A 13,967-nucleotide genomic window follows, 5' to 3' on the forward strand; every position below is an offset into this window, starting at 1 on the left:
ACAACATTAGCCACCCTCCAATCCGCAGGAACTGATCCCGAATCTATCGAACGCTGGAAAATAATCACCAACGCATCCACGATTTCTCAAGCCACCTCCTTCAGTACTCTGGGATGTAGACCATCAGGCCCCGGGGACGTATCAACCTTCAGACCTAACAGTCTCTCCAACACCAATTCCTGGCAAATATAAATTCCCTTCAGTTCAGGTCCTTCAGCCACTGTTACCTCTGGGAGATTGCTTGTGTCTTCCCCAGTGAACACAGATCTGAAGTACTAATTCAATTCTTCTCCCATTTCTTTGTTCCCCGTAATTTATTCCCATGTTTCTGTCTTCAAGGGCCCAATTTTAGTCTTAACCATTTCTTTGCTTTTCACATACCTAAAAAAGCTTTTACTATCCTCCTTTATATTATTGGCCAGTTTACCTTCGTACCTCATTTTTTCTCTGCGTATTTCCTTCTTAGTAATCCTCTGTTGTTCTTTAAAAGCTTCCCACTTATATTTGCTATGTTATACTTTTTCTCTTTTAATTTTATATGTTTCTTAACTTCCCTCTTCAGCCTCCTTACAAATTTGTTTCTCAATTTCCCACTGATGATTAGGGTTTCTAAAGTACAATCCCAATAAGGTGTCATCCCTTTCTTATTTCTCAGTTCCACCCAAATAACTTCCCTGGAAGTATTCCCAGGAATAACCTCCCTCAGAATAGCTGTAATGCTATCCCTTATCAAAAAAGCCACTCCCCCGCCTCTCTTGCCTCCCTTTCTATCCTTCCTGTAGCATTTGTATCCTGGAACATTAAGCTGCCAGTCCTGTCCATCCCTGAGCCATGTCTCTGTAATTGCCATGATATCCCAGTCCCATATTCCTAACCATGCCCTGAGTTCATCTACTTTCCCTGTTCAGCCTCTTGCATTGAAGTAAATGCAGTTTAATTTATCAGTCCTGCCTTGTTTTCTGCTTTGTTCCTTCCTCCCTTGACTATTTTACTTGTTCCTTTTCCCAACTGTACCAGTCTCAGATTGATCTCTTTCCTCACTATTGCCCTGAGTTGCCCCCATCTTACTAGTTTAATTCCTCCCGAGCAGCTCTCGCAATTCTCCCTGCCAGTATATTAGACCCATTCCAATTCAGGTACAATCCATCCTTCTTGTACAGGTCACTTGTACCCCAGAAGAGATTCCAATGATCCAAAAATGTGAACCTTTCTCCCATGCACCAGCTCCTCAGTCACGCATTCATCTGCTCTCTCCTCCTATTCCTACCCTGACTTGCTCATAGCACCGGGAGTAATCCAGCTATTACCACTTGAGGACCTCCTTTCTAATTTCCTGCCTAACTTTCTATATTTTCTCTTCAGAAGCTCATCCCTTTTCCTTCCTATGTTGTTGATTCCAATGTATACAATCACTTCCTGCTGGTCCCTCTCCCCTTTGAGCACATTCTTCACCCTCTCTGACACATCCTCGATCCTGGCATCAGGGAGCACCACACCATTCAGGGCTTTTGCTGCTGGCCACAGAAATGTCTATCTGTGCCACTGACTACAGAGTCCCCTAACACAATCGATCGCTTTGGACCTGGTGTACCTCTGATTGCATTAGAGCCATTCTCAGTACGAGAAACTTGACTGTTCGTGCTCCATTCCCCTGAGAATCCATCACCCCCTACATTTTCCAAAACAGCATACTTGTTTGAAATGGAAATAGCCACAGGAGACTCCTGCACTACCTGTCTACCCCTCCTATCTTTCCTGGAGTTAACCCACCTTTGTGACTGTATCTGTGGTTTTCTCCCTTCCTTTAACTGCCATCCACCACACCCCCTAACTCTTGTAAATTGCTTGTTGCCTCTAACTGTCACTCCAACAGATTCATGTGATCCAATAGAATTTACATCTAAACACACCTACTACAGACATAATCAACAGTAACATGGAAACTCTCTCCAAACTCCCACATCTGACAGGAAGAGCACATCACTCAACTAAAAGCCACCTTTGCTCCTTCACAATCTATAGACCCAGAAAATAGCATTGTCCTTTTGCCCTAAAAAAAAATTGCTCCAGGCTAACTTAGTACTTATGGTTTACATTTTTAAAAAAATCAAGAGACAGATTTCAATAAAACACATAATCAAGAAAGAACCCACTCTTTTCACTACTGCAGACTTACAGTAAGGTTACACATTAAAAACCACACACTTATCTGTTTCTGTGCTGTAAGCTGTCCCACACAGGACCCTTTAAGGTCAGCTGTGAATTTTGCTGTTTGTTAATTTTATTCCAGATGCACTTCAATGTCTGGAGGTACATGAACTCAAACAGCAAAGGCAGTAACTGTGCAGATTCACTGCTGTGTCAGTTAGCAGTATAGGTTTCTTTCTCTCTCTTCCTCCCTACCATGTGCTCAATGCCTTTAACTGTGTGTCTTCCTTTTAAAAGTGTCGTTGTGTTGACGTTTTTCCCAAATTTCCAAAATAACGCAAAAGCGTAAAAAAATAGTAATTGCTGCTCCTGAAATCACCTCCAACACTTAAAATACCTCAAAAAAGGAGCAGCTCTTACCACCACAATTTTTTCCCATCCTCCGTCTTGGATTACCCAGAATCCATTTTTTTCTTTTGGTTTGGTTTCATGCAGCAGTGAGTTTATTCCATGCTTTTAATTCACTCATGGAATGTGGGCATTGCTTGCTGGGCGAGCATTTGTTATACATCCTTAATTGTCCTTGAGAAAGTGGTGGTGACCTACTTTCTTGAACCATCACAGCCGATTTGCTTTGAGGTACACATACAATGCTGTTAGGAATGGAGCTCCAGGATGTTGACCCAACAACACTGAAGGAACAGTGATGTACTTCCATATCAGGATGGTGAATGGCTTAGAGGGGAACTTGCAGATGATGATGTTGTTATCCTTAGTGACTTTCTGCAGTTCATCTTCGTAGTTACTATTGATATTGGTAGCAGAGGCACTGAATGTTTAGATATTGCACCAATGAAGCAGGCTTCTTTGCTCTGAATGGTGTCAAGCTTCTCGTGTCTTGTTGGAGCTGCACACATCCAGGCAAGTGGGAATATTTCAACATACTCCTGAATTGTGCATTGTAAATGGTGGATAGGATGTGGGAAGTCAGGAGGTGAGTTACTTGAAGCAAGATTCCTATCCTCTGACTTGCTCTTGAAGCCATGATATTTATAAGGCTAGTCCAGTTCACTTTCTGGTCAGTGGTAACTCTCAGATATTGACAGTGAGTGATTCAATGAAGGTAATGTCAAGATTAGATCATCACTTATTGGAGATGGTCACTGGCTGGCATTTGTATGGCATGAATGCTTATTGTCATTGTCAGTCCAAACATGGATATTGCTCAGGTCTTGCTGGGCGGCACGGTGGCACAGTGGTTAGCACTGCTGCCTCACAGCGCCAGAGACCCGGGTTCAATTCCCGCCTCAGGCGACTGACTGTGTGGAGTTTGCACGTTCTCCCCCTGTCTGCGTGGGTTTCCTCCAGGTGCTCCGGTTTCCTCCCACATCACAAAGATGTGCAGGGTCAGGTGAATTGGCCATACTAAATTGCCCGTAGTGTTAGGTAAAGGGTAAATGTAGGGGTATGGGTGGGTTTCGCTTCGGTGGGTCGGTGTGGACTTGTTGGGCCGAAGGGCCTGTTTCTACACTGTAATCTAATCTAAAATCTAATCTAATTTGCTTCTTGTGTCTTATTGGAGCTGTACTCATCCAGACAAATGGGAATATTTCAACAAACTCCAGAACCTAAGGAGTCATGAGTAATGCTAAAAGTTGTGCAACCATCAGTGAACACCCTCACTTCTGACCTTATGATAGGGGGGTGGGCATTGATGAAACAACTGCAGATGATTTGGCGTAAGACACTCACCTGACCAACTCCTGCAGAGGTGTACTGGAGCTGAGGTGACTGACCTCCAACCACCACAAGCGTCTTCCTACATGGCAGATATAACTCCCAACAGCAGAGCGTTTCTATTTACTCCAGTTTTGCTTGGGTTCCATAATGCCATGTTTGATAAAGTACAGTTTCAGGGAGTCGCTAACAAAACTTACTTTTCTTTGCTTAGAAGTTTCCAATCAGTCACATATACGGAACAATAATGTGAGAAATTGGCTTTACTTTTATTCATTGTAAATTCCATCTTAACAGTAAATAAAAAGTATAGGGTTTTGTCTCACTCAAAACAAGACAATAAGGAAATGTAAATCATGTATGACACAGAACGGCTGACTTACATCTCACTGTCTGCTCACCTCAGTTTTAAAATTTAACTCAATTTAAGTGACAGGAGTTGCAGCTGGAAATAGCTAGGAGCTTATAGCTTATATGAAACCCTTGGTAAAATAATATTGTCAAGACTTTGATCTCTGTAAGTTGAAAAGAAAAGCAAAAATTTAAATATACTCTATTCTTACTGCTTCGGTTTGATCAAACACATCAAAATGTATCAATTTTAAGAATCTCTCAGAGACATCAGAAAGTACCAAGTATATGCAGTGAAGGCCAAATTACACTATGTAACCAACTTTGTAGTGTACAGCAAGATTGCATTTCGTTCACACTTAGTTTATCTCAATACTAAATGCAAACAACTAAGATTTTTCCTTTAATTGAGCTTGCCTTGGTTTGTTACTTTCTTCTTGGCTTTGCAGGCTCAAGGTTTCCTGATCTATTCTGATTACTGCAACAACCACCCTTATGCTGCCTCAGAAGTCAGTAAACTCCTGAAGATACAAGATTATGCCTTATTTTTTGAGACCTGCCGACTGCACCAGCACATGCTGAACCTTTCACTGGATGCCTTTCTGATAATGCCAGTGCAGAAAATCTGTAAATACCCATTGCAGCTGATGGAGCTACAAAAGGCCACCGAATCCTGTCACATGTAAGCATCAAAATGCTCATTAGTCTATTATCACAGCAGAAGGAATAGTCCCATGTAATCAATTGGTATTCAATCTAATAGCTAGATTTTTGATTCTCAATCCAATTTTATGAATGATCATTTAAATCTGTCCTATTATTTTGCTTATTTTCACAACATTGGATGGAACTTCTAAAAAGGAACAGTAAGATGTTCCATTTTTACCACACAATCATATATGATCTCATCCTTTAAGGTCAAGGTGCTCTCAGAGATGACCAATGGATGAGAGACAGTGCAGGCCACAGAAAGAGATTATGCTGAGGTTGTTAAAAAAAAGGCAAATCTATCCTCATGCTGGTGAGCAACAATCTCTTATTGACTATTCACATGAGGGGGTAGGAGAGAGCATTCACAGAGCAATACAAGCTCGTTTCTGGTTCTAAATATACTCATCAACAGTCATCACTGACAATGTGCATAATGCATTAATATAATGGGATTTACCATTATCCGACAGGCCAGACCTGTTCATTTCAAAGCAACAGGCTCAAAATCATGTTTGGCTTGTGCTTACCATTCTCACAGCTTTGAACCTGTAGATCAACTGATTAATAAAGATTCATTTGATCAGTGGCTTTTATTATTACCTCGGCAATGAATTTTAAAAAATGACAAATACCAAAAATCATGCCTTTACCTTTGAAGTGACTGGATTGTCTACTGTAGCTCAGGCTTTATTTAACAAATATGAACTGATCGCAATCATTGAATGCATTCAGCAAAGCAATGTTGGCATTCCTGATCACTTACGTCTTCAATTGAGCTGAAAATGTGTTGCTGGAAAAGCGCAGCAGGTCAGCCAGCATCCAGGGAACAGGATAATCGACGTTTCGGGCATAAGCCCTTCTTCAGGACCTGAAGAAGGGCTTATGCCCGAAATGTCCATTCTCCTGTTCCCTGGATGCTGCCTGACCTGCTGCGCTTTTCCAGCAACACATTTTCAGCTCTTATCTCCAGCATCTGCAGACCTCACTTTCTCCTACGTCTTCAATTGAACCAAGCAGATTTTATCAAAGCAAAGTTTTAAAAAAATCAAATGCTGTACATTGATGACAATCTTCATTGTACTGAACAACATGATTTATACTATTCCAAAGACTGGAAGTGTTACACCAGTGCCAATTCCCATGATCTGCCAACGCAAGTCCAAACTAAATTGTTCAAATTTGACACTGCTTTGTTTAGTTTCTCAATATTCCGGGCATTGTTGTGCAGTAGATGTAAAGGTAATTGTCTACCTCACTGTTGTCACTCAATTTGTTTTTCAAAATGGTTATAACAATCAAGCCCCACAATTCTCGGGCTCACCATTTGGATAAAAGCTTTGATTCAATCACCAAAACAGCTGCCAATTTTTTTTTGTCCTTTTGTACTACTATCCAGGATAAAAGTGACTTTCATATGGCTTTTAAAAGGAACTCAAAATAATCTGTTTATTAAAAAGCAAAACCTATCTCTAAAAGCAAGTATAAACAATGGTTAATATCTAAGTTATAATTTGGGATTAGAATTATATCCCCTTTTAATCTCATACAGACACACAACACAAAAGACCACAGACTCTGCAGTTAATTTAATGTGAAAAAGGGTCAAAAGTAAACCTCTGTTGGTCATAGGTCCAAAAACGAAGGATAGAATTTGATGAATTCTGAGAGTCCATTAGGTTTCTTGTCATCGATAGCAAATGCTTGATAGTTATTGACTGATGAAGGTCTTCAGTTCCAAAATGAAATCAAGCTGGGTCCATACCTTTGGAAAGTGGTCACAGTTCAGTTTTTCAGTGTTTATAAAGTATTCAGAAGTACTGATATTTAGAAACTTTTCTCAGATTTCTATGAACTTCAATTTAGAGAGACAGAAAAGGATTTGCAGCTTCTGAAGTTTTCTTTCTTTCTAGGTCTAAGTCTCTGAAAACAGAAAAGCTTTGTGAGGCAATCACCTGCATATAGGCCCCCAAAGTATATTTTTACAAAGCTGAGCTTTCCAGCAATTAGGGCATCAACACTCAACTCTTAACTAGCTGAAAGTTCAGTAATCAGCAGGTAGATCACTGCCCATATTAAAAGGTAGACTTCATTTCTGAAAAGATGTGACATCAGAAAGTGTCCAAACAGTTCAATATCGTCCATTTTTTCACATTATCCATAAATATAAAAATACTTTCAACATCTGAGACATACAATATACTAATTGTCACTTCTCCATTCATTGAGGGATTACAAAAACGTAGGTTCTGCCACAACAGCAATGAAGAATATTGCCAATGTGATTAATGAACGCAAGAGACGAATTGAAAATCTTGATAAGCTCCCGAGGTGGCAGAATACCGTTATGAATTGGAAGGTACTAACTGGGATGAGTCAATAAATCTTACTCCTCCTAATCTTCTTTACTTTTTAATCCCTTCTCTTGAGTAAGATTAATTTTGTTATTTCCCTTTTATAAATTAGTATATAACTAATACTATATGAATGCATTTATTTTCATTTTCATTGAGATTATTGTGCACATTAATCAATATCATTTTATACATGAATCTACATTAATCTAATTTCATAATCTGTAATAACACTTCTTCAATTTTTTTCAGTCCTGACTGAATCAAGGACTAAAAACTGCATGTTCATCATTCACTTGCTTACCACTTGCTTAACATCAATCAATCAACGCCTTCGCTCAGATAATATAGCTGCCCCGATTGCTCCTTATATGTACCATCCTTGTTAGCACCACCTAAGAATTAAAACCTTCCCAATGATCCCCTGTCTTCTGTTGCCTTTCGCTATCATTTGTTTTGGAAAATGGCACTTGACTCTCACAATCTCTGTTACTCCGAGTGAAAATCTCATCCAGCACATTCCTCAGAGTCACCTCTAACTTTTCCCTATCCTACTCAACTCTTTCAAGGCCTTCACCTTTGCTCCTATTGACTGCTTCCCTCCATCTTGACAAACTGAATAAAACCTTTGCAAATACACAAACTTACCAAAGGAAGAACTATTGTTATACTAATCATCACTTAAACATGGCATGTGTCCCATTTTTTATTCTTATCCTCAAGCATACTGAATCAGTGTACCTTCCAACATTTACCATTCCAATGTGACACCAGTCACAAAATTATAACTATCACCATATCATACCTTTCAGCACCTTTTGCTAACTATCCCTTCAGTCAACCTTGTAAACTCCATTCCACGTTCCTATGAAGGCTCATGTCAACTTGGTAACCCTGACATCCATCATGTACCTCAACATCAATCGTCGTTGCAAACATTTATTAACTTCAACCAATCCCCTCCCCTTTCATTTCTTTTACCTCCGACAGTCACTCTCACTATTACAAAAGATTATTTACACAGATGCAGAGTGACTCAGTCAATCACCCCCAAACTCTAATCATTGAAAAGTCTTCTTCACCATCTAATACCAACCACATTGCTTTGTCTTCCCATACTCACAAAACCCTTACATTAGATCTCTCATTAATTTGCAAACTTACCATTCTTCAATGTTACATATATCTACCTGTCACAAGAGAACCTACTTAGTTATCGTCTCAGTTCTGCCTATCATATCCTATTCCCACCAAACCACACATCAGCTTCTACCTATTTTTACTACTGTTGTAGTCACTATCTTAATTCCCACAGATCTGAAGACTGTAAATTTTAAGATAATTATGACGCATCCATCAGCCAACTAGATCCTGTAAACATATTTTCCACATGCACCTTTTGAAGACTTCTCTGGAACCACTTTGCCTTGAATAAAGCATTTCCTATTCTTCTAAATGCCAGCAGATACAAACCAACTTCCCCTCACAAGACAGTTTGCCTATTCCAGATATTAATCTAATAAATGCTCACTGAAGTGTTTTCAACACATTTACCTTCTTCCTTAAAAAAGATCAATACATTGCACAGAACTCTAGATATGTTCTCAAGAATGACCTATATAAGTGAAGCAACACATCTATTTTTGTATTCAACACCCCTTACAATAAATACCATTCTACTAGCTTTACTTAATACCTTCTGTATCTTCATATGATTTTCACACTAGGATGTCCAGACATCTCTGCATTCTAGAGCTCTGCAATCTCTTATCTCTCATACGTAATATGTTTATTTCTTATTCTTCCTGCCAAAATGGACAGTTTCGCATTTCCCTACAATATGCTTCATTTGCCACACCTTTACCGATTCAGTTAACCACACCCTTTTTCAGCGTCCTGATGTTGTCTTCATACCTTTCCCATTTATTGTTGTGTTATTGGCACTGGAAAAGCACAGCAGGTCAGGCAGCATCCAAAGAGCAGGAGAATCGACATTTCGGGCATAAACCCTTCATCAGGAATGCAATGTTGGGGGGCAAGTGGGCTGAGAGATAAAGAAGGTAGTTGGGAAGGCGAGAGGGAGATGCAGGTGGGGGGTAATGGTGATAGGTCAGAGGGGAGGGAGGAGCAGATTGGTGGGAAGGAAAATGGACAGGTCGGACAGTTCAAGAGGATGGTGCTGAGTTGGAGGGTTGGATCTTGGATAAGGTGGGGGGAGGGGAGATGATGAAACTGGTGAAGTCGACATTAATGCCGTGTGGTTGGAGGGTCCCAAGGCAGAAGATGAGGTGTTCTTCTGTCCTCATTCCCTGTCCTTTCATCCAAATCAATCATAGAAATGGAAATATGTTGAGGCCATAGCACTGGAATGTGGCACAATTTGTCAACCAGAAAATGTCCCATTTACACATACTCTCGGCACCTATTAGCCAGAGAATTTCCTATCCATACCAAATGTTATCTTTACACCATGAGCTTTTACTTTCTACAACGACCTTTGATGTAGCACCTTATAAAATGCCTTCTGGAAGTCTATGTATGGTAGATTGAATGATTCTCCTTTTTCCTTTTGACAGATGTTCAACTATTGGCTTGTAGTTTTCTCCTTTCTGCCTTCCTCCTTTTTCAATAAAGGACTTATACTTCCTATTTCCCGTTCTAATGGAATTATCCCAAAATCCAGGTCATTAAAAAATTACCATTGCATTAACTGTCTAACTAGTCACTTCTTTTAATACCTAGGATGAAGTCCATCAGGGTCCTGGGGGATATTTTAACCTTGCAGACTCAACTACTTTCTCAGTACCCCAATGACTCTAATTTTTTTTGAGTTCCTCCTTCCATTCCATTTCCTGTTTATAGCTATTTCTGCGATGTTGCTAGGTCCTCTATTGTGAAAGCTAGTTCAAAATATCTGCTCAATTCATTTCCTATTTCCTCATTTTCCATTATAAATTTATCAAACTCACTTTTTTATAGGACCCCCATTCATTCTATTAACTGTTCTTTATTAAGTATTTGAAGTAACTATTACTAAGTGTTTTTTACACTGATGTGCTTTCATAACTTTTTAGCCAATTGTTTATTTTAAAATAAACTGCCCAATCTTCTGACTGGCCACAGTTCTATGCATAATTACATGCTTTTTCTTCTGGCTTGGTATTACTTTTAAATGTTTTATTTAACCATGGATAGTGGGTCCTTTCCTTGGACTTTTTCTTTCTTGTTGGAATGAATGCGATCTGTGTTTGTTGAAATATCCCTTTCAATGTCTGTCACTTTACTTCTATCGACCTGTTTCTTTACCTAATTTGTTATTTCACTTTAGTTCTATTCCTCCACTGTGTCTCCTAATCTGGTAACTGAAACCAAGTCATCAGACTGTCTTACTGAGATCAAAACATGGATGTGTCACAACATCCTTCAAGTTTTAACACTGGGAATATCAAAGCTTTGTTTTAGGCCATTAACACAAACTGTGATCAATTGTCGATGCTTCAATTCCCTCTCCTACCACTTCCCCAGAGTAAATAAAGAGATGTTAACCTTGGTATCCCACTGGAGCTTGAATATCGTCGAGAAAGCCTAATGGTATTAAATATTCTCTACCTTTGATCACTGTGCCACTGAAATTCTTAGCCATGCTTTTGACACCTGTTTAATTAATTATTACATTGCTTTCCTTCTTCATAAATACCAAAACATTGCAACCTCAGGCATCCGTATTTTCCTCAGCCATCAATCACTTTCTCACACATTCACATTGGCTCCTTATTTTCCAATTAATGCTTCACTTTTTACTTAGCAATGATGGTAAATTGTTGGTGATTGCCAACAACCATTTCATCCAGAGGAAAAAGCCTGAGAGAGACAGAGATGCAATTCATACCTCACATTCATGACTTGTAAGACTTTATGTCAGCACTAGAGTTAACATTGACAATATATCCTTGAATTTAGACCCTAATATTTTGAAAAAAAATACAAATAATCCAAAATCATTTTACAAACTTTCTTCTGTATAATATGCATTTAGTTGAAACCTTTGGTTGATTCAGTCTCTATTCTTCAATGTAAAATGACATGTTGTGTGCTAACTATTATGGGAAAGTGGTCCTCATAGATTTCTTTCTGTTAGGGAGAAGATCTTTTGGAACGTAGCTCTGAACTAATCCAAAGTGGTGAATTAATTGTGATCATGAAGCCACAAGGCAAGAGCAAAGACATGATAGTCTTCCTCTTCGACCATCAAGCAATCTTATGTAAGAAGGTAAAATCACAGCCAGGCAATAATCTTTGCTTAAGAACAAATTCTGTCCATCAGTGTTACTTATGAATAATCATAAAAATTTGTAGAGGGGTTTAGAAGATTTTGAGTTTTTAGGGATGCAAATGTGGTTCACTTTTTCTGTCATCTGCATGTTATTTGTGTTAGTTTGCAAAACATTTTTATAGCATAAAAATACACATCCTACAATGAAGCTTTAGGCTGTTGATGCTGGTAATTAGAATTTGGACAATGGGTCACCAGCAATGTTTCCACTCATTTTAGTTGTTCCTGCGTGGACCTCTGAGTTTTGTGCATGGTATACTTAATCAAGAGTGGCATTCATATGTTGAAGGATAATGTGGTGGATTTCCAAGCAGTTGCATGGCTGTACAGCTCACAGGGAGCATTGGTCACCAGGAATATGCTTCTCTGCAGGCAATCCCCATAAAGGTTAAGGTAAACAGTGCTGAGCTAGGCAGAAGGTAAAGAAGCTGGGTTGACGTGAATGAACATCAAAGTTGGTCAATCACCAGAAAATCACCCTCTTATTCAAATGCAGTCACATAAGGGGGTAGGAATGATGAGCAAACATCCAATGATGGGAATTTATCCTCTGGCCTCCTTTACACTCTGTGTAAAGAGATTACAACTCTCTATCTAGTTCTCCCAATCAAAAGCTCCAGTTTTGCCTGCCTCTCTCATTGAAGTATTTGAGGTGGGAAATTAGTTGGTGAGGGTGGTAAAGGTGGCAGTGGCAGTTAGATTGTGTTGGGTTGGGTAGAATCCCTACAGCATGGAAACATGCCCTTTGGCCCAACAAGTCCACCCCGACCCTCCTAAGAGTAACCCTCCCAGACCCATTCCCCTACCCTATATTTACCCCAGACTAACCTACACATCCCTGAACACTATAGGCAATCTAGCATGGCTAATTCACCCTAACCTGCACACCTTTGGACTGTGGGAGGAAATCAGAGCATCTGGAGGAAACCCATGCAGACACGGGGAGAATGTGCAAACTCCACACAGTCACCTGAGGCTAGAATTGAACCCGAGTGCCTGGTGCTGTGAGGCAGCAGTGCTAACCACTGAGCCACCGTGCCAGCCGATAGGGCAGGAGTGTTGAGGTCTTAATAGACTCCAAAAAATCAGCTATGCCTCTTTAATCTCAAGTGGACTATCTCAAAGGAAGGAATAGTAAACTTTCGATGAAAGATGAGAAAATTCATCGCAGTAAGTCTCAAAAGAAGTTCCAAACTATACCCTCGAATCTCATTAGGAAATCTTCCGATTATACACTATCCACTGCTCCTGAACAATGGCGCTCCCATTGATGGTGAGAAGAGCCAATTATGCCGTGTCATTATTACATTGGACACCCCCCGAGATGGATATTGTAAACATCTGTGACATTTGAAATCATAGGAATCAAGAAACACACTTTTTTCATGAAAAAGCAAACAGCAAAGTATTTGAGAAAAGGAATTGGAAAGTCATAGGGTCATAGAGATGTACAGCATGGAAACAGACCCTTCAGTCCAACCTGTCCATGCCGACCAGATATCCCAACCCAATCTAGTCCCTGCTGCCAGCACCAGACCCATATCCCTCCAAACCCCTCCTATTCATATACCTATCCAAATACCTCTTACATGTTGCAATTGTACCAGCCTCCACCAATTTCTCTGGCAGCTCATTCCATACATGTACCACCCTCTGCGTGAAAAAGTTGACCCTTAGGTCTCTTTTATATCTTTCCCCTTTCACCCTAATCCTATGCCCTCTAGTTCTGGACTCCCCGGCCCCAGGGAAAAGATTTTGCCTATTTATCCTATCCATGCCCCTCATAATTTTGTAAACCTCTATAAGGTCACTCCTCAGCCACCGATGCTCCAGGGAAAACAGCCCCAGCCTGTTCAGCCTCTTCCTATAGCTCAAATCCTCCAACCCTGGCAACATCCTTGTAAATCTTTTCTGAACCCTTTCAAGTTTCACAACATCTTTCCGATAGGAAGCAGAGCAGAAATGCATGCAATATTCCAACAGTGGTCTAACCAATGTCCTGTACAGCCGCAACATGACCTCCCAACTCCTGTACTCAATACTTTGACCAATAAAGAAAAACATACCAAACGCCTTCTTCACTATCCTATCTACCTGCGACTCCACTTTCAAGGAGCTATGAACCTGTGCTCCAAGGTCTCTTTGTTCAGCAACACTCCCTCGGACCTTACCATTAAGTGTATAAGTCCTGCTAAGATTTGCTTTCCCAAAATGCAGCACCTCACAATTATCTGAATTAAACTCCATCTACCACTTCTCAACCCATTAGCCCATCTGGTCCAGACCCTGTTGTAATCTGAGGTAACCCTCTTTGCTGTCCACTACGCCTCCAAATT

General features: G+C 40.1%; 1 protein-coding gene across 1 annotated transcript in view; it reads left to right on the forward strand.

The window, feature by feature from the left end:
• Positions 1–13,967, forward strand: part of LOC122556295 (rho guanine nucleotide exchange factor 4-like) — an 84,402-nt gene that overhangs the window by 50,777 nt on the left and 19,658 nt on the right. The window contains exons 6-8 of the mRNA XM_043702924.1: positions 4,686–4,918; positions 7,174–7,303; positions 11,437–11,568. Of these exons, the coding sequence (XP_043558859.1) occupies positions 4,686–4,918; positions 7,174–7,303; positions 11,437–11,568 (495 nt within the window). The remainder of the gene's footprint in view (positions 1–4,685; positions 4,919–7,173; positions 7,304–11,436; positions 11,569–13,967) is intronic.

This window comes from Chiloscyllium plagiosum, chromosome 13, assembly GCF_004010195.1.
Source record: "Chiloscyllium plagiosum isolate BGI_BamShark_2017 chromosome 13, ASM401019v2, whole genome shotgun sequence".
NCBI classification, from domain to species: Eukaryota; Metazoa; Chordata; class Chondrichthyes; order Orectolobiformes; family Hemiscylliidae; genus Chiloscyllium; species Chiloscyllium plagiosum.